Source organism: Ahaetulla prasina, chromosome 1 (assembly GCF_028640845.1).
Source record: "Ahaetulla prasina isolate Xishuangbanna chromosome 1, ASM2864084v1, whole genome shotgun sequence".
NCBI classification, from domain to species: Eukaryota; Metazoa; Chordata; class Lepidosauria; order Squamata; family Colubridae; genus Ahaetulla; species Ahaetulla prasina.
The window spans coordinates 179,332,509-179,357,207 of record NC_080539.1 but is presented as its reverse complement, the minus strand read 5'-3'; the positions used below and the strand labels follow the sequence as shown (position 1 = coordinate 179,357,207).

At 42.5% G+C, this 24,699-nt stretch overlaps 1 protein-coding gene across 1 annotated transcript in view; it reads left to right on the top strand.

Moving 5' to 3' along the window:
- Window positions 1-24,699, top strand: part of PKHD1 (PKHD1 ciliary IPT domain containing fibrocystin/polyductin) — a 292,871-nt gene that overhangs the window by 97,823 nt on the left and 170,349 nt on the right. The window contains 2 exon segments of the mRNA XM_058181645.1: window positions 13,278-13,434; window positions 23,935-24,147. Of these exon segments, the coding sequence (XP_058037628.1) occupies window positions 13,278-13,434; window positions 23,935-24,147 (370 nt within the window).

The following is a 24,699-nucleotide window of genomic DNA, read 5'->3' as shown; positions in this document are numbered from 1 at the left end:
GTTTGTGCATGTGCAGAGTGTTGGTGCATGCACATGATGCTCACACACATTTCTGAACTGGTAGTGAAGTAAGTAGATTTCATCCCTGCCACCAACGTACATCCCTAGATTATGGTACCGTGGCATATCAGATGTAGTGGAGCAAGCTGATGCAATTAAGGAGATGTAAACCTTCAGATAACCTGGTTTCATGCCATGAAGGGCTTTAAAGGCTAAAACCAGGACCTTGAATTGGATCCAGAAGCAAACTGGCAACCAGTGCACCTCGCAGAGCAGAGATGTAAAATGAGCAACTCTTTCTGTTTTTGGGACTTTGCTACTCAGTTTTTCCTTTCATTTTAATAAACCCCAGAAGCCCTGTTCTAGTAATAAATATTCTTAAGTGATTAACTATTGGAAAAATAATCTTACAAAAAGCTACTAAAACTAATGTTGGCTTTAAGTGCTTTTGGACATCAAACATACATTTGTATGTTTTTTTTCATATGCTCTGCACATTCTCTCTCTCTCTCATAGATACATGACTTCCTTTATGATATCATCTGAATGTCTCACATATATCTTTTTCTATTCAATTGCACATTTTGTCCAGATGTGCTGAGAGCAGGTAGGGACTTCATAGCAGCTCATGAACCCAAAGCCAACTGCTGGCTTACTGGTGATTGATATTAATGCCTGCATTACCTAATTCTACAGTTCTGCTTCTTGTTTGCTGAAACAGGGGAAGCAGAAGGGGGAAAAAAGATTTTCTTTAAAGCAGGAACAAGAGTCATGAATTAGTCCTATACTGACATCATTTCTCCCTTATATCAGTGTTATGATTACATTTCCGTGTCGCATAGTTAAAACTTTAATAAATTAAAACTCTTTTCCATTGAACTGTTTTTATAATGTATCTGATCTGATTCAGATCTTACCTATTTGGTCCTTAATTTGTTGCACTGATATGCATTGGTTGAGCTCATGTGCTTGCCAGTTTATTAAAATAATTTAAATTAAAAATTACTTAATTTAATTGTTTTATTTTGTACATGCTATTTTAATTTCAATCTAATAAATAAAAACTGCAGCCAAATGTATATGGCTCAGTTAGCATTAGAAATTATCCTAATTAAATGAATTTTTGAAGGAAGAATGAAATGCAGAAGAGAATATTTGACTTCACAGAATAATATATGAATGGAAAAATCTGTTTTTATACTGTGGACAGATATTTGTGATATATATGGGTATAGCAAAGTTATTGGGACATTTCCTTATTAATTGAAGAAAGACAGCCTCAATATGGTAAGGGCCGTGGTGGCTCAGGCTGTAAGATAGCCTGTTATTAAAACACAGCAGCCTGCAATTACTGCAGGCTCGAATCCCACCAGGCCCAAGGTTGACTCAGCCTTCCATCCTTTATAAGGTAGGTAAAATGAGGACCCAGATTGTTGGGGGGGCAATAAGTTGACTTTGTAAATATAAAAATAGAATGAGACTATTGCCTTACATACTGTAAGCCACCCTGAGTCTTCGGAGAAGGGCGGGATATATATATATATATATATATATATATATATATATATATATATATTTCTCGCATCTTTCTTTCTTTCTTTCTTTCTTTCTTTCTTTCTTTCTTTCTTTCTTTCTTTCTTTCTTTCTTTCTTTCTCCCCCTCTCCCTCTCTCTCTCTCTCTCCCTCTCTCTCTCTCTCTCTTTCTCTCTCTCTCTCTCTCTCTCTCTCTCTCTTTCTCTCTCTGGCAAAGTCTCTAATGTATACAGACAAAAAGAAGAAAAAGTACCATATTTGTTTATTGAACAAATAGTCAATAAGAATTCACTAATTCATCATACTGTGTTTCATGAACTTATTTTTTTTTTTAATTTGCTTATTTATTTATTGCCTTTTTACCAAGAATGGTGTTCAGTATGACTAATGAGATCAAAAGCAGACAGGGACACAATTAGAAACCTAAAACACATAAAATATATTAATAAAATGGAGTAGCGCATCATTTCTTATTTTCATAGACCTACCTAAGACAGGTTCAGTATTAGGCTTTCTGCTTTTATGGGGGTATATGTGTATGGAATATAGTTACTGCATATTTTGTAATTCATTATGTTATAGAATAGAATAGAATAGAATAGAATAGAATAGAATAGAATAGAATAGAATAGAATAGAATAAAAATTTTTATTGGCCAAGTGTGATTGGACACACAAGGAACTTGTCTTGGTGCATATGCTCTCAAGTGTACATAAAAGAAAAAATACCTTCATCAAGGTACAACACTTATAACACTTAATGATAGATATAGGCTACAAATAAGCAATCAGGAAACAATCAATATCAATATAAATCAATATATCAATATAAATCGTATAGATACAAGCAACAAACTTACAGTCATACAGTCATAAGTGGAAGGAGATGGGTGATGGGAACGATGAGAAGATTAATAGTAGTGCAGATTTAGTAAATAGTTTGACAGTGTTGAGGGAATTATTTGTTTAGCAAAGTGATGGCGCTTGGGAAAAAACTGTTCTTATGTCTAGTTGTGCAGTGCTCTATAGCGTCATTTGTGCACTGGTGTGCAGTGCTCTATAGCGTCATTTTGAGGGTAGGAGTTGAAACAGTTTATGTCCAGGATGTGAAGGTATATGATTTGATTTGAATTAAAAAGATGATGGATTGAGTCAAGATTCTTGAAAAGCTGGTAGCTGGGTGATTTCAGAAATTCTCAGGACAAACCCATTATCTTAGACTATATCAGTCTGACTTCAGATTTGAGATTGGTTGGAAATCTTTGGGCTTTTTTAGGAGGCTACATCAATGTGCATTCCTGACATCTGAGCCCTTTCTGCCTCAGTGAGGATGGTGTGTGTTGTTGTCTTTATAGCTTGAATGTGGGACAACTGAAATGGATTCACCTGGCTCAATTAGTTGGCATTGCAAATCCAGTGGCAATGACAATAGCTCATGACTTACTGACCACAAGGGGTCAGTATGCAAAAGGGCATCTTTTCAGAAAAATATGAAGCATGTATTTGGAAGAAATGGAGGGTTCTAAATCTGTATACAAATCATATATATTACAAATAAGTTTTAGTAGAGCATCTAGCTCTAAATAGTAGTTGCCTTAATTTTAAATGAATGGTCTACAAATTAGTAAGCTGCCTGGGAACGCAAAGGGAAATAATCAAAGCCATTAAAAAGCAAAAGTTAGAATATTTTGGACATGTGATGTGACACCCAGAAAAATACAGCATCCTTCACTTAATCCTCTTTTGAAGGCAAATGAGGTCTAGGGAGAAGAAGAACATCATGGCTTCAAAACCTAAGGGTCTGGTTTGGACAAAACTCTGCAGCACTTTTTCATACGGTTGTTATCAAAAATAGGATTGCCAACATGATTGTCAACATCCGATGATGGATATGACACAAGAAGAAGAATGTCCAATAACCTACCGCGCATGTCCAAGATGGCGGCCGCACCGCTGAACAGCTGATGCGGCGACGGGCCTATTTCGGGCCCGACCGGGTGGGGGGGGGTCTTTTTGACAGCTTGGACCCCCCGCCCGGGTAGGTGAGAGTCCGGTGAGTCGGAGGATGGGCAAACTGAGGCGGGGCGTCTCCGGGTTCCCTTGGGAGGAGTCCCGGAGCGCTCTCCCTCCGGCGGTGCGGCCGACGATGGCGGCGGCGGTGGCGGCGGCGGCGGCCTGGCCTTTTCCAGCGGCCGGGCCTTTTCCAGCAGCGGCAGCGGCAGCGGTCCGACCTTCTCCAGGCCGGGCGGCAGCGGCCTGGCTGGGTGGCAGTGGCCCGGCTTTTCCAGCGGCGGCGGCGGCGGTGGCGGTGGCGGCCGGTTTTTTCCGGCGGCTTTCCGGCGGCGTTAGTCGGCGGCCTGGCTTGGCCCTGCTTCGGGAGGGGCCTAGAGCCTCTCTCCCCTTTGTCCCCCCCTCGTCTGCGGTGCCGGTGGTGTGAGCAGCCTGGCCTTATCCAACAGTGGCGGCGGCGGCCGAGTTCTTCGGTGGCGGCGACGGCCTGGCCTGGAGGCTCTTTCTCCCCGGCAGCGGCAGTGTCGGTGTCGGTGGCGGCGGTGGCGGCGGCCTGGCTGGACCGGCTTGGCCAGGGCCTAGCCTGTTGGTGGTTGACTGGGTCTGGTGAACTGTGGCATGACCCAGCAAACCCGGCGGGTGAGTGGCCTATTCCAGCTGGAGGCCTGGCTTAGCGGCCACGAAGAGGCCCGACGGTCGCCTTCTCTGTCATCTTGAAGGCTGTCCACGGGTCCAGGGGATGCCCTCGTTACCATCTAGAGGACGTCTATAGACCGTCTATGGGGGCTTTTTGAGTCCTTTGCCCCCCCCCCCGGACTTTTGGAGAGAGATGCCTCGTCGGTGGAGCAGCTTGGCCCATTAGGCGCGTGTTTCGTCCTCTTTGTCAACTTGAAGGACGATCACGGGCCATGTAGGCACCTTTTTTACCATCTCTGAGGATGCCCATGGGCTGGCTGCAAGGGGATCGTCTGAAGACCTTTGGTCCCCAGCTGGGGGGAATTGAGGATGGTCCTGGACAATCCTAGCTTGCCTACTGTAGGACTATATCCTCTCCCCCCCCCCCTCGTGCCCATAGACCACCCCTCGGGACTGGAGATGAGGGGTTGGAGCTCTGACTGAATCATGGCGGTCTGTTCATCTACCGCCCAAGACCTATATCCCGTCTGTCCTCTACTCGGAACCACTGGTGCGTCAATTTCCATCTTGACAGGTCCAGGATGGGTCCGTTTGCCGGATTTTTATCATGCGGACATTTACAGCGGCTGACCTTCTTGCCCTGCGAGATTCCCCTCTCTCGCGGGTCTGGCCCTCCACATTATCGAGGGCCCATCTTGAGGACGGGTTTTGGAACCCGAGATGGCATGCCAAAAATAGGAGACTCAGGGGTTTTTTAATTATTTTTTTTATTAGGGTTTTTAAAGGGATTTTTAATGGGAACCTTAGGGGGAGGGTGGGAACTGACGGGTCTGGGCTGGAGGGGGGGGAGGGTAGTGTCGGGTGGGGGTGGGAGGGTTAGGGTGGGAGAGGGGTAGCCCGTCGGGAGGAAACCAGTTCCAGCGCATGCTCGTGGCGACTATCAAATGGGTTCGGAGGTTATGGGGGAGTGTGTTCCTTTGTGTGAGGTGAGTCTATTTGCACGGTAGGTGGGAGGGGCAGATATGGCGGAAGGGGGATCGTGTCGACATAGGGGGTCACGCGTTCGATGTTTGCAGGCGATCGCGTGCCCGATCCCCTGACTTCTCCGTTCCCGGATGGTCAAGACCCTCAGAGCCTGGGCCTCGTCTGATGTTATGCAACGCACGGTCCGTGGCCAATAAGGCCCCTAATACATGATCTGATTCAGGGGTGCGCGGATATTATAGGCATTACGGAGACCTGGTTGGGCACTGAAGGGTGTGCCCTGGTCGAGATGTGCCCACGGGTTTCCGTGCATTCATCAGCCGAGGGCCCAGGGTAGGGGTGGAGGGTGGCGGTTGCTATTAAAGAGAGTCTAGAGCCGAGGGAGACCACTGTACCTCAGATTGCCGGGTGTGAATCCCTCTTTGTGAGGTGGGGTCATAGATGTCAGATGGGCTTGCTGGTCGCGTACCTGGCTCCTTGCTGCGTGACAGCTGCCCTGCCCGAGCTCCTGGAGGTGCTTGCCGGGGTGGCAGTGGAGACCCCCAGACTTTTAGTCATGGGGGACTTTAACTTGCCATCTGCCGGCTCGTCATCGACGGTAGCTCGGGAGTTCTTGGCCTCCATGACGGCCTTGGACCTGACTCAAGTAGTGGATGGCCCCACTCACATCGGGGGAGGCACACTGGACCTGATTTTTGTCTCTGGTCAGTGGTTGAGAGATCTGGACTTAAAGGAAATAGTCATTGAACCTTTGTCATGGTCAGATCACTCTCTCCTTCGCCTGGACTTTCTGACCGCTACCCAACACCGCAGGGAGACGGAACCATTACGTTGGTACCGTCCCAGGCGCCTGATGGACCCAGAGAGGTTTCGGACGGAGCTTGGGCCACTTCCTGAGGGTCTGGCTCACGGCACGGCAGAGGAACTAGCTGCAGCCTGGGAACGGGCTGCGGCTGGGGCTTTAGACCGTGTCGTGCCTTTGCGGCCTCTGACCCGGCGCAGATCCCAACCGCCCTTGGTTCTCCGAGGAGCTGAGGGGATGAAACGCCGGAGAAGACGCCTAGAGAGTTCCTGGAGGTCCAGCCGCTCAGAGGTTGATCGGACACTAGTTAGATCCTATACTAGGACCTACCTAGTGGCACTGAGGGAAGCGAGGCCCCACGCCTCCCTCATTGCGTCGGCAGATAACCGCCCAGCTGCCCTGTTCGGGTGACCCGCTCCTCCTTCACCAGGGGAGCGGGATGACCCGTGCGGGACGTGCTGAGGAGTTTAACGGTTATCTATACGATAAAATCGCTCAGCTTAGGGACGGCCTGGACCAAAATTGTGGCGATCAGGCGGGGTATCTGAGGCGGTCTTGGTGATGTTGTTTGGGATGAGTTTGACCCTGTGACTCCGAGGACATGGACAGGTTGCTGGGTAGATTGAATGCCACCACGTGTTTACTGGACCCGTGCCCCTCCTGGCTGGTGCTGGCCACTCAGGAGGTGACACGAGGCTGGCTCCAGGGATTACGAGTGCTTCCTTGTTGGAGGAGTCTTTCCGGCCGCCTTGAAAGAGGCGGTGGTGAGGCCCTCCTCAAGAAGCCTTCCTGACCCGCTGTTTTAGGTAATTATCGTCCGGTCTCCAACCTTCGCTTCGCGGCGAAGGTTGTAGAGAGTATGGTGGCATATCAGTTTCCCCTGCACCTGGAGGAAACTGTCTATCTGGACCCGTTCCAGTCCGGCTTCCGACCCGGTTACAGCACTGAGACGGCTTTGGTCGCGTTGGTGGATGATCTCTGGAGGGCCAGGGATAGGGGTTATTCCTCTGCCCTGGTCCTATTAGACCTCTCAGCGGCTTTTGATACCATCGACCATGGTATCCTGCTGCGCCGGTTGGAGGGATTGGGAGTGGGAGGCACCGTTTATCGGTGGTTCTCCTCCTATCTCTCCGACCGGTCGCAGACGGTGTTGACGGGGGGGCAGAGGTCGACCCCGCGGCGCCTCACTTGTGGGGTGCCGCAGGGGTCGATTCTCTCGCCCCTTCTGTTCAACATCTATATGAAGCCGCTGGGTGAGATCATCAGTGGCTTCGGTGTGAGGTACCAGCTGTACGCTGATGACACCCAGCTGTACTTTTCCACACCGGGCCACCCCAATGAAGCTATCGAAGTGCTGTCCCGGTGTTTGGAAGCCGTACGGGTCTGGATGGGGAGAAACAGGCCCAAGCTCAATCCCTCCAAGACGGAGTGGCTGTGGATGCCGGCATCCCGGTACAGTCAGCTGAGTCCGCGGCTGACTGTCGGGAGCGAGTCATTGGCCCCGATGGAGAGGGTGCGCAATTTGGGTGTTCTCCTGGATGCACGGCTGTCTTTTGAAGATCATTTGACGGCCGTCTCCAGGAGAGCTTTCCACCAGGTTCGCCTGGTGCGCCAGTTGCGCCCCTTTCTAGACCGGGATGCCTTGTGCACAGTCACTCACGCCCTTGTGACGTCTCGCCTGGACTACTGCAATGCTCTCTACATGGGGCTCCCCTTGAAGGGCATCCGGAGGCTGCAGTTGGTCAGAATGCAGCTGCGCTGGTGATAGAGGAGCCCTCGTGGCTCCCGAGTGACACCTATCCTGCGCAGGCTGCACTGGCTACCTGTGGCCTTCCGGGTGCGCTTCAAGGTGTTGGTGAACGTCTTTAAAGCGCTCCATGGCATAGGGCCGGGTTACTTACGGGACCGCCTGCTGCTACCGAATACCTCTCACCGACCCGTGCGCTCTCACAGAGAGGGACTCCTCAGGGTGCCGTCGGCGCGACAGTGTCGTCTGGCGACACCCAGGGGAAGGGCCTTCTCTGTGGGGGCTCCCGCCCTCTGGAACGAACTCCCCCCAGGACTTCGTCAACTTCCGGACCTCCGAACCTTTCGCCGCGAGCTCAAAACTTACTTATTTATCTGCGCTGGACTGGGTTAGTTTTCTTAAGTTATGGGTTTTTAATGGGTTTTACCTTTAAATTTTAATTGTGGCCAATTCAAATAAGTTTTTTATTAGTATTTTAATTGTATCTACAATGTATTCATTTTTTACTTGGCTGTGAACCGCTCTGAGTCCTTCGGGAGAAGGGCGGTATACAAATTTAAATAATAAATAAATAAATAAATAAAATAAGAAGAAAAGTTAGCAAGCTAAGGCATATGAAGGATATTTTTTTTAAAAAAATAGATAATTTTCTGATAAATTGCTTACAAAATAAAACCTACATAATGCTGAAAAGCAAGAGGCAAAAAATTATTTGTAAGGCCAGGCTAAGAAAAAATAAAAATGCTTCATCTGCAATGGCTCAAATCGACCCCAAACCATTTGTCCTAGGAAAAAGGTTCAAGAATGTCAGACTGCATTCTAAAGAAAATGACAGATCAGTCAGAACTATGTAAGAAAAGACCAAGAAGCAATCAAGAACAGAGCAGCACAACCACCAAGCCATGTGCATTTCTTTTGTTCATTGCAACTTCTGTCTTTGTCCTCTCATAAAGGCCTTGCTTGCATCCCATACTGTCCTTAAGTCAATGTCCTTATTAAGATTATTCTCAAAAAAATTCTTTCAATTGCTCTTTATAGTCCTCCATTATTGATTCCTTTTGTAATAAAGTTTCATTTAGCATCCATCTCTAAGTTCTAACTCTTCTCTTACATGTTAAAGTCACTGGGTTATGATCGGAAAAAGTCTTTGGCAATATCTCCATTTTAGTATTACACCTAACCAGCTTTTTAGAAATCCAAAAGGTATTAATACTTGACAAAGCTCCGTGTCTTTCAGAAAAATAAGTGCATTTGTTACAGTCACCATCTTTATGTCTCCATATGTCTATAAGTTCAAAATTATCTAACATTTCCAAAAATATTTTCAGTAGTTTGCCTTATGTTGTTCTAATTAGTTTCACAGATATTCTGTCTTTTGGAGGGCAAACCACTCCAATCCAATCTTCCAATAAATACCAATTTTCATATGGCGAGTCTATTGATTTTCCCATAAAAGTATAGCTTTGTTTTTTCAGGGATACGTTCCTAGTATCAGAATCTTTATTTCATTCAGATTAATTCCACCTTCACATATCAGCCATGATCATTAGTCAGAATTAGTTTTAGTTGTACTTGGGGGTTTATATACAAAAACATTTCTATTTTTCTTAGTCTTCTCTGCTGAAATAGATTCTTATTCCAAATGATTATAAATCAATGTTTGATCCTTTTTTCTTTTACATGTTTATTGTAAGCAGATTTTATCTTTTCAAATAATGAAATACCTTGTTTCATTTTTGAGGAGTACTCATTCCAGTTATATCTACATTAGACATTTAAAACACATATTTATATTGCAAACTTAGAAAAGTCTATACCTGTAGTGCCCAAAGTGGGATTTCTTCCACAGCCTCTTACTGTATTTGCTGCATAGCTGCTTTCTTTTGATCTCCTTGCACCTCTTCCAAGTCCTGTTTAAACCTTTCAAGGAAATCTCTTCACATTTCAGACTAAGTTAAATTGAAATTTCTGCTAGTTAAGTTAAAAACAGTCATTCCAATTTATCCCAATGAAATGGTACCTTTTTCTGTTTTGAGTTTGACAGCCAAGAAGATGAATTCCTTTCTTTTATGCAATATTTTGATAGATATTTCTTTAAGTAAAATTACATCTGATACAGGTAATCCTTGAGTTACGAATGTAATGGAGCCTGCCAATTACATTTTTAACCCAAGGATTCGTTAGAGTGATCACTCCCTGCTTTCACCCATGCATTCGCAAATCAAATATGCAGGTCGTTAAATGCACATGAGGTATCTCAGGGGGGGAAGGCCATGGGGGGGGGGGCTAGTGATGGAACAGGACACCTGCTTCAGACCATCCAGAGCCCTCCCTGACCCACTTAGATATCTGATGCTCCTTTCCCTGGAAAATTCCTCCCTGCCCCCCATCCTGCCACACCGGGTCACTTGCCTTGTGAAGATCTAGTAAGCTGTCTCCTCTCCAGCCTCTCTGCCACGGTTTCTTTGCCTGCTTGCAGTCTCAGTGCGAAAAGTGTTTGCAAGCCGACAAGACTTTGGGGCAGCAAAATCGCATTGCTTCAAGCCTCCCATCAGCTTGCAAATCCTTTTCGCGCTGAGACTGGAAGCTTCTGGGGCCTGTGATCTCGTACCAAATTCTTACCTTCTTACCTTTGCATATCTTATACTAATTATGTACACTTTATCCACAGCTGCATCTCATTCCAAAAAAACTGGTAAGGATTCAGCAACGCATTCCCTAATATCTTCACCAGGTTTCCTCAAAACTGGGCAGATTTGTTTCTGTCTTAATTATAGCATCTAAATCTTTTCCCATTTTATTTATTATTTTCCTTATTTTCCAAATTTCTTAGATTTCTCCCCTTAATTTATTTAATCTTTCCACTTTTTTAATTATATAATTTTCATTTTTTTATTCATCTTGCAAAGTTTTCCTCTATTTCTTCAAGTGTCGCCAAATCTCTCTTGACAGATTTAGTCATTGATGCTGTAATATTCTTTTGCAATTCTTCTATTTTTAATTTATAATAAAAAAAGGGAAAGTAAAAAGTAAATTGTGACCTTTTTTCCTCCTTTCTTTATATCCTTAACTCTTTGGTCCCATTTAGCATTCCATAGTTCTATAGGCACATAATCTTACCCCTATCTCTTTGTTTAATAAAATCAGCCAATCATCTCTTTTAAGGAAATTTCAACAGTAGTTCATTCCCACGGAAGTATGCCTTATTTATTTATTTATTTATTTATTTATTTATTTATTTATTTATTTATTTATTTATTTAATTCAAACATACTTTCTAATAAACAATATTCCCAATTCAACTGCTCTCTTAATTTCTTTTAAACTTTTGTACTTCAAATCTTTGGTAGGCTTTTTGCTATTAGTTGCTTTTAAGCGCTTACAGTTATTTCTTTAGTTTTTATTTTAATCTTGCTCTGGGCCAAAGGAAAACTCACTAGGTCGTTTAGTTGCTTTATTGCTTCAAAGATCTTTATAACGTTTAGAATATTTGTAAAATAGAAAATGGAGTTTTGGGCAAACCAAGTGTCCTTAATACATGCTCTACATGAGGCTGTAAAGCTTGATATTTCTTCCTTGGCTCTTGACTTTCTCCTTATGAGATCCTGTGAAATTGCTGAAAAACAATTAAGCCATTTCCAAAAGTGATTAAGAAATGAGATTTTTGTTAATACATGCTGCATTACACCTGTGAGCTTGGTTGAAATTCCTTGATTTATAAACTGACCACAAAACCTCTGTTCCTAAAGTCCACTCCTAAACATCAGCTGTCTGGAGTACATGTGGGTGATCTTATGATCTGTCCTTTTTCTGGAGAGACTTTGCTGGTCAGAACCTTCTGGCTATTCATCTCCATAATGCTGTCTCTCCTTTTCATTTGCTACATATCCTCACTGGAAATTCCAAATGACCACTTTCAGGGAAAAATAATAAACATAGATCAAAATCTAAAATGAAATTCAGAGGTGTTAAGTTGACTCCTTTTAACTTGCTCAGTAATATAAAGGTAAAGGTTCCCCTATACATGTGTGCTAGTCGTTTCTGGCTCTAGGGTGGTGCTCATCTCCATTTGTAAGCCAAAGAGCCAGTGCTGTCCGAAGACGTCTCCATGGTCATGTGGCTGGCATGAGTAAATGCTGACGGCACACGGAACGCTGTTACCTTCTCACCAAAGTGGTCCCTATTTTTCTATTTGCATTTTTTACGTGCTTTCAAACTGCTAGATTGGCAGAAACTGGGACAAGTAACAGGAACTCACTCCTTTATGCAGTGCTAGGTATTTGAACCACTAAACTGCTGATCTTTTGATCGACAAGTTCAGCATCTTAGCCACTGAGTCACCGCATCACTGCTCAGTAATATAGTTTTGCTTAAACTAGCATCTCAGATCACATTCTTGTGATAAGTATCCTTTACAAAGTTATATTTCATTATCAGGATAAAGCTTATAAAATGTTTGTATCCACTGTACAGTGGTCATTTTTTTTAGTGAAAAAGTCTCTTTGAAGTTATTTCAAAATTTCATGAAATCACATCTGATGAAAGCTTTGAGAAGGGATAAGCCATCTGTCTGAGCATATAAGTCAACAACAAAGAGATATTTGGGAGTTTTCCAGTATCTCTTGGCCCTTAGGAGGCCTGCAAACATGTCCTTCTCTTCACATACGAGTCAATTGTCAAACTCTGCAAGGCTGACAAACGCAAAATACAAAAATCAGTTGGATTTCTGGAAAGATCTTTATTGCTGGTAGGGTAATAGAATTTTGAAACAAATTATCCTGCACAACGTACACCTAGTGTGATTAAGGCAGAGTTATTCTGAGTCTCTTTCTCACCACAAAACCTCCTACGAAATCTTCTTATTTCCCTCAACACTGTCAAACTATTTACTAAATTTGCACTACTATTAATCTTCTCATCATTTCCATCACCCATCTCCTTCCACTTATGACTGTAACTTTGTTGCTTGTATGATTTATACTGATATTTATTGTTTCCTGATTGCTTATTTGTACCCTATGACTATCATTAAGTGTTGTAGGTATTGTACCTTGATGAAGGTGTCTTTTCTTTTATGTACACTGAGAGCATATGCACAAAGACAAATTCCTTGTGTGTCCAATCACATTTGGCCAATAAAAAATTCTATTCTATTCTATTCTATTCTATTCTATTCTATTCTATTCTATTCTATTCTATTCTATTCTATTCTATTCTATTCTATTTATGCCCTGTAAATTATCATACATTTGGTTGACCAGAAGTATTTTAAGACTGTTTATTGAAAATTATTTCATCTGCATAGATGTTTTAAATCATTTGTGTTTAGTCCTTATTCATGTAAACTGCCTTTAAAATTGCTCCTGATTTCTTTGTTCCATTGGAGGTTGCTGAATTTGACTAATACTGATATAAGGTCAACTTTCACCACAAGTTGATTCATAAAAAAATGAAGTACTCAAATCCAAACAGATATGTAATGTAAGGATTGTATGATCTATCCAAATGTGTTGTTTCCACCACAAAGTTTGGGTTGCTAATGGTTTTGATTTCTGTTTCATTTTAGAACACCTTCCAAATTCAATTTTGTGGACGATGGTCAAAAAACTTGACCTGGCTTAATGGACATCCACCACAAGATGGCGATAATGTCATAGTAGAAAGAGGACAGATTTTACTATTGGATACTAACACAAGCATTCTTAATATGCTTCATATTAAAGGTTTGACTTTTTTTTAACCATTCTTTTTTTCAGGTGAAGGAATTTAATTGTTAGAGACACCTGAAGGAGAGTACTAGTACATGCTAAATGTAGGGAGCACTGGGAAAATTCTTTCTTGCTAAACTTTACTAAATTATATTTATTTGCCATTCCTATCTGTAACAAGATTTAACAGTATTTAAAAACATTTAACAAAACTAAAGTAACAAGATTTAACAGTAGCAAAAGTAGCAAAAAGTATCCCTCCTCCATGGAATTATTCAATGCTACTTAAGATACTTTCTTGCTAACACCTTTGCACACTTACATATAAGGATGTAATATTAGTGCTGTAGTAATAACAATAACTTTACTGTATTCACGTTGTGATAGAACAACACGGAACTGATTACTGACAATGTTGCTTTGTGGTGACTGCTCTGACTTTTATTATATCAAATTACCAGGGTTTCGGATCCTAGGATAACAAGGAATATTAAGTAAAAGACAAATTCTGATAGTTCCCCTTCCACAGATCTCCAAAAGCCACACTAGAGTCTTGCTGTCCCCTCCTGGTATAGGAAGAAAGATGGAATGGAGCTGGAAGAAAGGAAAACAACACTTTCCAGTTTGCAAACTTGTGAACTTAATTAATTTATGTTCCAGTTTAAAGCAATGTGTTGAATACAGATGTGTTGAATCCATAAAATTGGAGAGGACCTTGCAGATGTTTAAGAGCATTTCTCTGCCATGTGTAGGAAATCCAGTGTAAGATCATTCCAAATTGCTGGCTATGTAGTTTATTTATTTATTTATTTATTTATTTTTTATTCAAAAAGTTTTACAAAAATTTTTCCCCCCCTTTCCCCCCAAACCCTCTCCCTTCACAAACCCCCTCTCCCCTCCCCCCCTGGCTTCCCGGAACAAACACAAGGTATAGTTAAAAATAAAACAAACATATGCTAAAAAAAAATAATAATCCCAAAACTATTATACCAATTCTCCATCTCTAGCTCTGACTTCCTCCTTACATAACCAAAATCCTTCAAAAAATTAACAATAAACAGTAATAAAATATATAGATCAGTAGAACAAATTAATCCTAAAATATTTAAAACCAGCTAAAGCATAAAAATCCAATCCAGTTCAGAGAATATCTCCCTTATAGCTTCTATAACCATATAATTTTCCCCCCAAGTCTTTCTTACATAAGATCTTTCGAGAATATTCTATTTAAAATTCAATACAACAGATTATAAAATTTCAATACAGGGAAATTACAATATCTATTCAACTTTAGTCCTTCCTCGTCAAAATCCAGTATAAATCCAAATATCTAGTCTTTTATGATGGTTATAAAACATATAATCAACCCATTTCTTCCAAATCTTCCTTACGTATTGTCTTTCAGAAACGCTAAAATCTTTTTCTGTTAATATTTTAAAAAAAAAAATCTTTCAAAAATGATACTTTTGTCTCTTGCCATTTTTGATGCATTAGTCTCTGTCTTTCCTTCATTACTCCTTTTGAAAAGTCAGTCACAATATTTCCTAATAGTTCCTTATGTCCAAGAATCCACGAGTTACTGCCGTATATTCCCTCAATCCGAAAAGAGAACTCTTGGAAAGCATTAACCCTGTGAATTTTTCCATTTCGGGAGACAGCCTCCTGTAGCACAAATTCAGGCTTTTCATCCAAACTTTTTAAAAAAGGCTTCTTTACATCCATTCCATATTCCAAGTCCTGATTACTTTGGTTAATTTCCTCCAAACTCTCATCCAAAACGCCTCCATTTTTTTCCAATTCGTATTGTTGAATAATTAAATACATTCTTTCTGTATAATCCTGTATAAAGTCACGAATCCATTCTTCTGAAAAAACCTTCATGGCAAAGTTCTTGCTGAAAATCCCCTTATAAAATACTTAAACAAACTAAAATAATCCAACAATCCACAGTCCAGTACAATAAGATAAAATCTCCATTCAGTTTCACTTTTTCAACAAGTAAATGCCATTTTATTTCATTGTGTTGATTGTAGATGAGAGAAAAAAAAATTTTTTTTTAAAAGAAAAAATAGAAGTCAGATTTAATACTTGCAATTTAAATGACTGATCTCCTGTGTTTTATTCCGTCTGCTTATAAATATCCATAACAATCAATTGAAGCAGAAGTGGTCGCTCTCTTCTCTGTCTGCTTAAAGCAGAAACACGCTGGGGCTGGAGCTTTGCCAAAGGAATTCCAGGGAACTTTCCCTTTCGAGTTCCCCAAACGGGGCCTCTAGAGAGAGCTCTACCTTTCCTTTTTCTGCTCTTTCCCTTCCCCTTACCGGGAAAGGTACTTTCAGCCGTTGATTTCGCCGGCTTTTACAGAATCCCAGCGCGGGCGCCCTTAGGGCGTCCTTCGGAGAGAGCGGAGCCACCAGAAGCCTCTATTTATTTATTTATATATGACTGTACACCGCCCTGAGTCCCTAGGGAGATAGGGCGGTATAAAAGTACGAATAAATAAATATTTATTTATTTATTTATTCGTACTTTTATACCGCCCTATCTCCCTAGGGACTCAGGGCGGTGTACAGCCATATAAAAACACATAAATATACAAAGTAAAACATTCATCTAAAAAACTTATTATATAGGCCAAAATTTAAAATAGACATATAAACAATAAAACCCAATTTAAAACCAAATCTAAAATTTAGACATTTAAAATTTAAAATTTTTTTAAAAATCTAGTCCAGTCCTGCGCAAATAAATAGATGTGTCTTGAGCTCGTGGCGGAAGGTCCGAAGGTCAGGAAGTTGACGAAGTCCTGGGGGAAGCTCGTTCCAGAGGGTGGGAGCCCCCACAGAAAAGGCCCTTCCCCTGGGCGTCGCCAGTCGGCACTGCCTGGCCGACGGCACCCTGAGAGTCCCTCCTGTGAGGCGCACGGGCGGTGGGAGGCATTCGGTGGCAGTAGGCGGTCCCGTAAATAACCCGGACCTATGCCATGGGCGCTTTGAAGATCATTACCAAAACCTTGAAGCGCACCCGGAAAACCACAGGTAGCCAGTGCAGTCTGCGCAGGAGGGGTGTTACATGGGAGCCACGAGGGGCTCCCTCTATCACCCGCGCAGCCGCATTCTGAACTACCTGGAGTCTCCGGGTACTCCTCAAGGGGAGCCCCATGTAGAGAGCATTGCAGTAGTCCAGGCGAGATGTCACGAGAGCATGAGTGACCGTGCATAAGGCATCCCGGTCCAGAAAGGGACGCAACTGGCGGACCAGGCGGACCTGGTGAAAGGCTCTCCTGGAGACGGCCGTCAAGTGATCTTCAAAAGACAGCCGTCCATCCAGGAGAATGCCCAAGTTGCGTACCCTCTCCATTGGGGCCAATGACTCGCCCCCAACAGTCAGCCGAGGCTGCAGCTGACTGTACCGGGATGCCGGCATCCACAGCCACTCCGTCTTGGAGGGATTGAGCTTGAGCCTGTTTCTCCCCATCCAGACCCGTAGTATTTGCCAACCCTTCTTATCTGATTGCTTTGCTTTTACAAATAACCTTTTAATATTCAGTCCCGCTCTGCTGTTTTATTAAACTCATTTAACATCAGCAAATCCCCTTTTCTATATCTCTGTATTTGAAAATTGTCCCTGCGTTTCAGGAGGACTAGCTGGGGTCTGCCAATGTCTTCTTAGGCAGATGTACAATTCTGTAAAAACATTATCTAGACAATAATTTCTATATCAGTAAAACATTAAAATACATCAATACACTGGTTGCGGTGGGGCATGTTCCTCCTTCCGTTAAGAATTTCCAAGTATGACTTGATAAGAATTTTGTATAATGGAGGAAATCTCTAAGTGCTTTGCACTGTTAACTTTAGGAATACATAATGGCTCATGAGAGAGATAATATTTTTTTATTGGCTTTCTGAAAGATATGTAAAACGCATCTTTCAAGATGGTATTATTTGGATGATATAGCCATGTGAACCCAGGAAAGCTTGTCTTATCAACTCATTAAAAATAGCCTTTTGAACACAGTCAAGTGAAAAAATGGCCTTAGGAATGCAGGAATGGTGCCTGAAACAGTCTTAGTTTCATACTAAATAAGTTAATATGCTCTTCGTATGCTGTTTTTAATTCCATAATGGAAGGACCCGCATTGTATTCTGAAGCAAATATATTTAGCAAACTTACAATGAAGCTTCCTTTAGAAGCAGAGGTATTCAAGATTGTTTTAAATTAGGATGTTGGACTTTTCAACTAACCTGCTTCTACTTCTTAAAATATGGTTGTAGTACCTCCCACTTGGCAATAGTTATTACCTAAACAAATAACAAAGGCAGCCTGGAGTGGTGATGGGAGAGATACAGGGAAGGAGAGAGGAGACAAAGGGAGATGAACTAGCAATTGGGCCAGAGATATTCAAATGAGCCACAATCTGAGCTAGCTCACAAATTGTCCTATAAAACATTATCATAATGCAGTTCAAAATGAGCCTCGCCACTGGCAGTGTGTCAAGTAGCAGGCTGTGCACCAAATGGGGCATTGCTGAAGTCACAACATCCACCCTTGCCCCATACTGAGAGATTTAACTTTCATAAACAAAAGTGGGGTGCCAATCCATGAGAATGGAAGCTGTGCTACAGGCAGGCCGACTCTAGCCTAGCAGAAAGGCTGCGCAGTGTCTTGCTAGTTCATTTACTTTTATGGAAAAGCAATGCTGTTCATTGCCTTAGAAGGGTTTCATTTGAGCTTGAAAGAATAATAAAACCTTTTAGCCTACCTTTTTTTTTTTTAAAAAAGTGGCAGATAATAACACTGCAGCAGATCAAAACAGTGGATAATGATACATAGAGAAATACATGTGGAAGAAACTGCTATTTTATCACCACTGATGCCTTAACTCATCATGGAGAAACTGTGATAGGTCAGAATTTGGCAGGAGTTTGTGCACATAAGTTGCTTCCCCCTCTATTATTTTAGATAGAGATATTTTAATAAACGAAACTGTAAAATCGTCATTGATCTTTTGTCTTCATCTGCAGCTGTTTGGAAATAAACTGCTGCTCGGGACAGAAGTTTTTCTTCCTCTCTTATAGTTGCCAAACTATATCAATATTATTATATAGAGCTGTATTATATTTATATTTTTCAGGACACTACACAAAAGAAGTCCTATAAATTATGAAAATGCTCATGTAAACTTTGATCTGAAAAACTAAATGCTTTCAAGATTGGATTTTGTTGAGCTATTGCTACCATTTGTCTTAATCTTATTCGGCCCTGTTTCAAATGGTCATAGCATGCTTCTAAATGCAGAATGTGTGACGGTCGCAAAGAGGACCTATTGCTGTGACTGTGGCTTCCATTTTACCGTTGTCTTTTTGTCACTTTAAGTCCCCACGATTCCATTTCAAAATGCGACTAGATCTTGTAGCTCCATTAATCAAGGAAGTGATCAACTGCCATGGTGGTTGGTCTTATTCGACTTTCTGTCTCTCTGAAGTCTGTAAAAAAGTCCCCATGAGTAAAAATAGGTTTCCACAGCAGCTGTTACCATTGCTGCTGATCCTGCCATCCATAAATGCCTGTTTGCAATGGTCATAACCTTCCTTCTACTCTGGCACTTGCTTTCTTTGGCAAGCCTAGCCACAATTGATGAAGTGCAGCAAACACAATGCTGCTTCAGCTTGGTTCACGTGGAGCAGTTTTCCTCCAAACAAGATGCTCTATTCAAGCTGCTGATTAAATCACCATTGCTTGGCACTGGCTCTCTCAGGGAAGAGTCCAAGCAGCTTGCAGGAGAGCACATGCCATCAGAACAGATGGGCACACATGCAGATGGCCAAGCAGCATCGGCATCAGTTTGGGGAGTTTATTTCTGACTGAGAATGCTTCAAGCAGCTGCCTCCATGCAACTCTGAGTGGGAAGAAGGCTTTGATCCAGAAAAGTGCTTTCATACGCTGCTTGACTTTAAGCACACATTGAGTTTCATTAATCCTAATGAGAGAACACTAGCATATTAAAAATGCAGCACCCATTTAAATGCTTGATGAATTGGGAACTGGAATTGATACTGTTATTGCATTATGAATGTGTGATTGATTAAAAAAAAACCCACTGTGACTCATTTTAATGCAAGACTTTATAGGGACTGCCTTCAACTAGGATACAATGTTAGAGCGGCTGGTGGTACCCTGGTATTTCTAATAAGAAATGTGTGATGCTTTCATAGGTTGGCAGACAAATTTTCATCATGTTGTCTTTCCTTTGAGGTCCTTGGTGCTCTCTGAGCTTGGGGTTTGTTTGTTTGTTTGTTTTTGTACACATCGCATTACCAAACTAGGAATCATCATCAGTGTGAGAAGGGAGTGGGGGTTTGCTCTCATTTCATATTCCAGTGGCTTGCCCTGTTGGTGTTGGTGGGAGTGGTCTTGGTGGTTCCTTGATTGTTTTTATTTTCTCTGAAATTCCCATAACTAGATTTATAAAGTCATATAAATAAGAATTTATAGGAATGACATGCTGAATATTTCATAGGAAGTTCACGTCTAAATTATATTGTTAGGCTTCTCTTTCCATTCCTCTCTCTTTTCAATTATTCCAAAGAGTTTATATTCAGATACCATTTCCATGGACATCTGATGGAAATCCTTACTCTTATGATCCATAAATCTTCTATAAGCATTCTATACAGAAGAACCTTTTCTTGATCTACATTCTCTTAGCGAGAGACTGCCTCATCTAATCTCTTTATCTTGTGCAACTGCAATGGATTTTTAAAAGCAAATGTCTAAAAGGTGGGTTTTTTTCCTTCTTAAAGAAAGAAAGAAGGAAGGAAGGAAGGAAGGAAGGAAGGAAGGAAGGAAGGAAGGAAGGAAGGAAGGAAGACAGGCAGGCTAATGTGGCTAAACTTTCAGTAGAACCAAAAAACCATTGCAGTTGCCTGCTGATATATTTTGTGCATATTTTGTGATTATTATAAGCAGCATAAATATTTGCTATGTCAGTGGTGCCAAAATGAAATGAATGAGAAAACAAAGACTAAATGGAAGAAGGGAGAGTTAAATTTGCTGTCCCAATATATGCCTTTCCAGAGATACTAATGCATTTCCTGGTAGGGCTTTATTGATGCCGCATGGATTCTAGGCAGCAGAGAATTCATATTCGGGTGAACCGGTAGTGGATATTGGGGCTGAACCGGTAACAATCTCTGGCTGGTCACATCCCCGAACCAGTCAGCGCCCGCAGCCCTGCCATGCTTGCCTGCCTTCCACGCTGCCTTCCCGATGTCCTGGTGGCCAGCTTGTGAAGGCAGGCAAGCAGAAGGCCACGTGGAAGGCAGGCAAGCATGGCAGGGCTGCGGGGAATGGACCTAGCAGCCTACTCCTTTCCCCGCAGCCCTGCCATACTTGCCTGCCTTCCATGCTGTCTTCCTGGTGGTCCCCCATGCCTACTTGCCTTCTGAGGTCGGCGTCCAGACTGGCCCGGCTAGTGGGCAGGTGGCCCTTGGTGGAGACGCCGCCGTTGCACTGCTCCAGGACATGTGCAGCAGCCCTAGGGCCGGGACATCCACCTGCCCTCCCAGAGCACCACTGCAGTGCCATTGGCCCTCTCAGCCCCGGAGCAGTGGCTGCATCTCCACCAAGGGCTGCCCATCATTAGCCTTACCAACGTGCTAGCTCCATTGGGCATGCTGAATATGCTGGTAGAGGATCTAGAAGGTAAGGCCAACAGTGGTGGTGGGAAGGGAGACCCACTGTGCTTGGCTCCTTGGAGGGACAGGGCAAGGCTTGCTCACCTTTTGGGCTTGGTGCACTTGGCTTCTGCAGGGCCTTTGGCTGACTGCCGCTCACTTGCCTTCCCCTCTGCCTGGGGACCTGTCTGCCCTCCCGGAGCACCACTTTGGTGCCGCTATTTGCTTTCTTCCTTCTCCCACTGCAAATTGAAAGTGAATGGCGATGGGGTTACTTTGGGAGGTTGGATGTCTGCAGCCAGGTGGGGAGGGAGGGTGGTGAGAACAGCAGCGGCAGGCAAGGGAGCGCTAAGATGAAGGCCAATCGCACTGGTCCACCCAGGTAAGTGCCACTGCCCAGGCCAAAGGGAAAGCGCTGTGGGCTCTGTGGTGGCGTGGCCAGGCCTGGCCCTCTCCCTGCGTGGGGGGCTTCTGCCCCTCTCACTCTGCTTCTTCATCATTGGGAAGCAGAGGCATGGCTGAGCCTCCTTCCCCCGGAGCACAGGACTCCACGGACCGAGTTCCTGGAATAGCACCGGTAGTCAAAAAGAGCAGGCAGGTGGCTGGGTGGGAATCCAGTGGGTTGCTTCAGAGCCCCAAACCCTGCAGAGCCAGCATGGGAGGCACAGATGGAAGGCGGTCTTTTCTACAGCATCCCCCTTCTCCTCTTTGGATCGCCTTGCATGGGGGAGGTGGGGGGCTCTGCCTTTGCAGAAATGAGGCAGGCAGTTTGTATGGAAGATTGGTGGGGAGGATGTGTGGCCCTCCAGGATGGAGAGCTGGGAAAGAGAAGGCTCCAAGATTCATTTGGGCAGTCAAGCCAGATGGCGGAGGGAAACTCAAAGCGATGGGGGCTTCAGAAGGGCAGAATGTGTTTCAGAACATGCAGCTCCTGGCTCTAACAGTGACTGATGTATGTGACGTCAAGTTGGCCACACCCACCCAATCACATGCCCAGCAAGCCACACCCACAGAACCAGTAGCAACTATTTTTAGATTTCACCACTGGTCTATATCCCTATCATCAAATAATGAAATACTGTTACAATCCAAGGTAAATCTTCTCTGAGATGATGCTTAGATTTGATATCTTCTGGGACGTTCTAGAATGTTTCTTTTAATCTCCTTCCTTAAAAAAAAAAAAGATGAGGGAAAATACTGTATCTCTCTTCTTACTGTACCAAAGTGATATACTTGAATTTAAATTATATATTTAGTTTGGTTGGAAGACCTCATATTTACTGTAAGTAGAGTTCATTTTTATTTTTCAGGATAACCCAACAGTTATTCCTTGCTTTCTTGAGTAGTCATAATAAACAGTAAGAAAGGTTGGAGCCAAATACTTTGGTTAATCGGCATTTATTATTTTCTGCTCATGGGAAACAGATCAAGTGCTATGAAAAAAAAGAAAGCCGGTTGTGTGTATGTGTGTATTATCCTTGTAGAGTAAAAGCTGCATATTTATTATAAAATAATAAAGTGCAGAAAGGGATGAGTTCAGAAGGCTGGCAGTTGAGACACATTATATGTCATTTACTTGTTTAGATAGAAATGCCTGTAAACTCTGAAAAATGTTATAATTAGCTTAACAGACTGGAATGTAATCTTTACCTGTCATAGCAATTTTTTCTCTCTTACTTTACAGATATCTTTATCACTCAGGCATTAGCTTTCTCTTTAGTAATGTCTGGATTTTTCAAAAATGACAGTGAGAAAAAAGTGCCCACTGGGGGAAAAAGAAATTAGATTTTTAATATCACTTGAAAAGTATATTTATGATTGTACTTTATCACATGCATTGACATTGGCTGTGTCAGCTGTTGTCAGAGGTCTTCCATCCCTAGGTACATGTTAAAAAATGTGTGTTCACAAGTATGGCTAGGAAGAAATTTGAAGATCTTTCTACTGAAGTGTGGCATAGAGTGAATCTTCCTTTCCGAGAAGAACTACTTTGAGTCACTAATTTAGAGAAAGTTTACTTAATTCTCATTGTGAATCAATTTGCTGAGCATGGTTCTTACATTCTTAAGCAAACAGAAATATTTTTGTGTGCTTGCCAATGATAGGCAAACAATTGTTAACTTTCTGAAAGGGAAAATATCTTATTTAGCATGTTGGTTTCCCAGCATATGGATTGCCACAGTGATTCAGGATCCCGAGAAAATGGAAAACAGAGTTGGAGCAGAAACTGAAACAAATTTATCTGTAGACTATCAGTCGTATTAGCTTGATAATGAAAACAACAGTAGGAGCAAAATAGACAGGTTTTGAGGCCAAAGAATAGAGGAAAAACTGTAAAAATGAATTACTTTTTCAGAGAAGTAAATCACAAAAAGGCATCATTCTGGAATATTCAGGGAAACTTGGGTTACCTAAAGGAGCGCAAATTTAAAAATTAAGTGCGGCAAAATTTCCAAGCTTAGATGAATACAATACAGAAGATAATTTAAAATAATAAATAAAATGATTTTAATTGTCAACCCTTTGATTAACCCTATGATCATATGATCTTATATTAAAAGGAGAAAATAAGCTAAAGTCAAAGAGGAAAAAAATCACCAGAATCAGAACATTTTGTTATCTTTTTTACTAGCATTTTTTCTTCTAATGTTACATTGAGAACGTGTTTTAGGAAACCAAGTTTGGCTTGTGGCTCATGTCTTTACTAGGGCATCTTTCGGAAACTTCTCACTTTACTTTCTTCACTGAAAATCATAACCATCAAGACTTGACTACTCTGTGAATGATGTTGCATCTTATGACTGTTTACAGTTAGTGTTCTTGTTGCTCACTTTAGGTGGCAAGCTGGCATTTATTGGCCCTGGTCCCTTAGAGCTTCACGCTCATTCCATCCTTGTGTCTGATGGAGGAGCACTTCAGGTTGGATCTCCCAGGGAGCCATTCTGTGACGTGGCCCGAATCCATCTTCATGGAAGTGCCTATTCTGAAGAGTTTTCCCCATATGGAGCGAAATTTCTGGCTGTGAGAAATGGAACCCTGTCCATGCACGGTGAGTTACATAGAAAAGTTTTTGCTATCAAATGGATATGCATTTTGATAATATTCATAGTTGTGGCGAATATGGGTCAGGTTTAATGAAAAAATAATGAGATATTTAGAAGTGCTTAGCTTTCACAATTCATACTGCCAAGTTTTAGAGCAGAGCAAGAAACAAGTGGCCCTCCAGATATTTCTGAAATTCAAGGTCCATCAGTTTAAACTGTCATTGGTTAAGGGAAAAGGAGGCTGCTGAGACAATGCTTTCCTCCTGGAAATTTCGTTGCTAAGTTTCAAAGGATAGTTGACATGAAACTGTGACATGACATCTGAAATGGGTGTGTCAATCTCCATTTACCTTTACAGTGTCAGTTGTACCTACCGCATCTCCTCTTGGCCACTCTGGCCGTCAGCCTATGCGCCATCTGAGCTCTACTAACCTCTTGTCAGAAACATACGCAGAATCTTGCTCTTTTCCTTCTTTAGAACAGTAACTTTACGGTATGGGTACAGATTTCTTTTTGTAACTCCCTGCTGCTGTTTTGTCTAACCATCCATGAAGTAG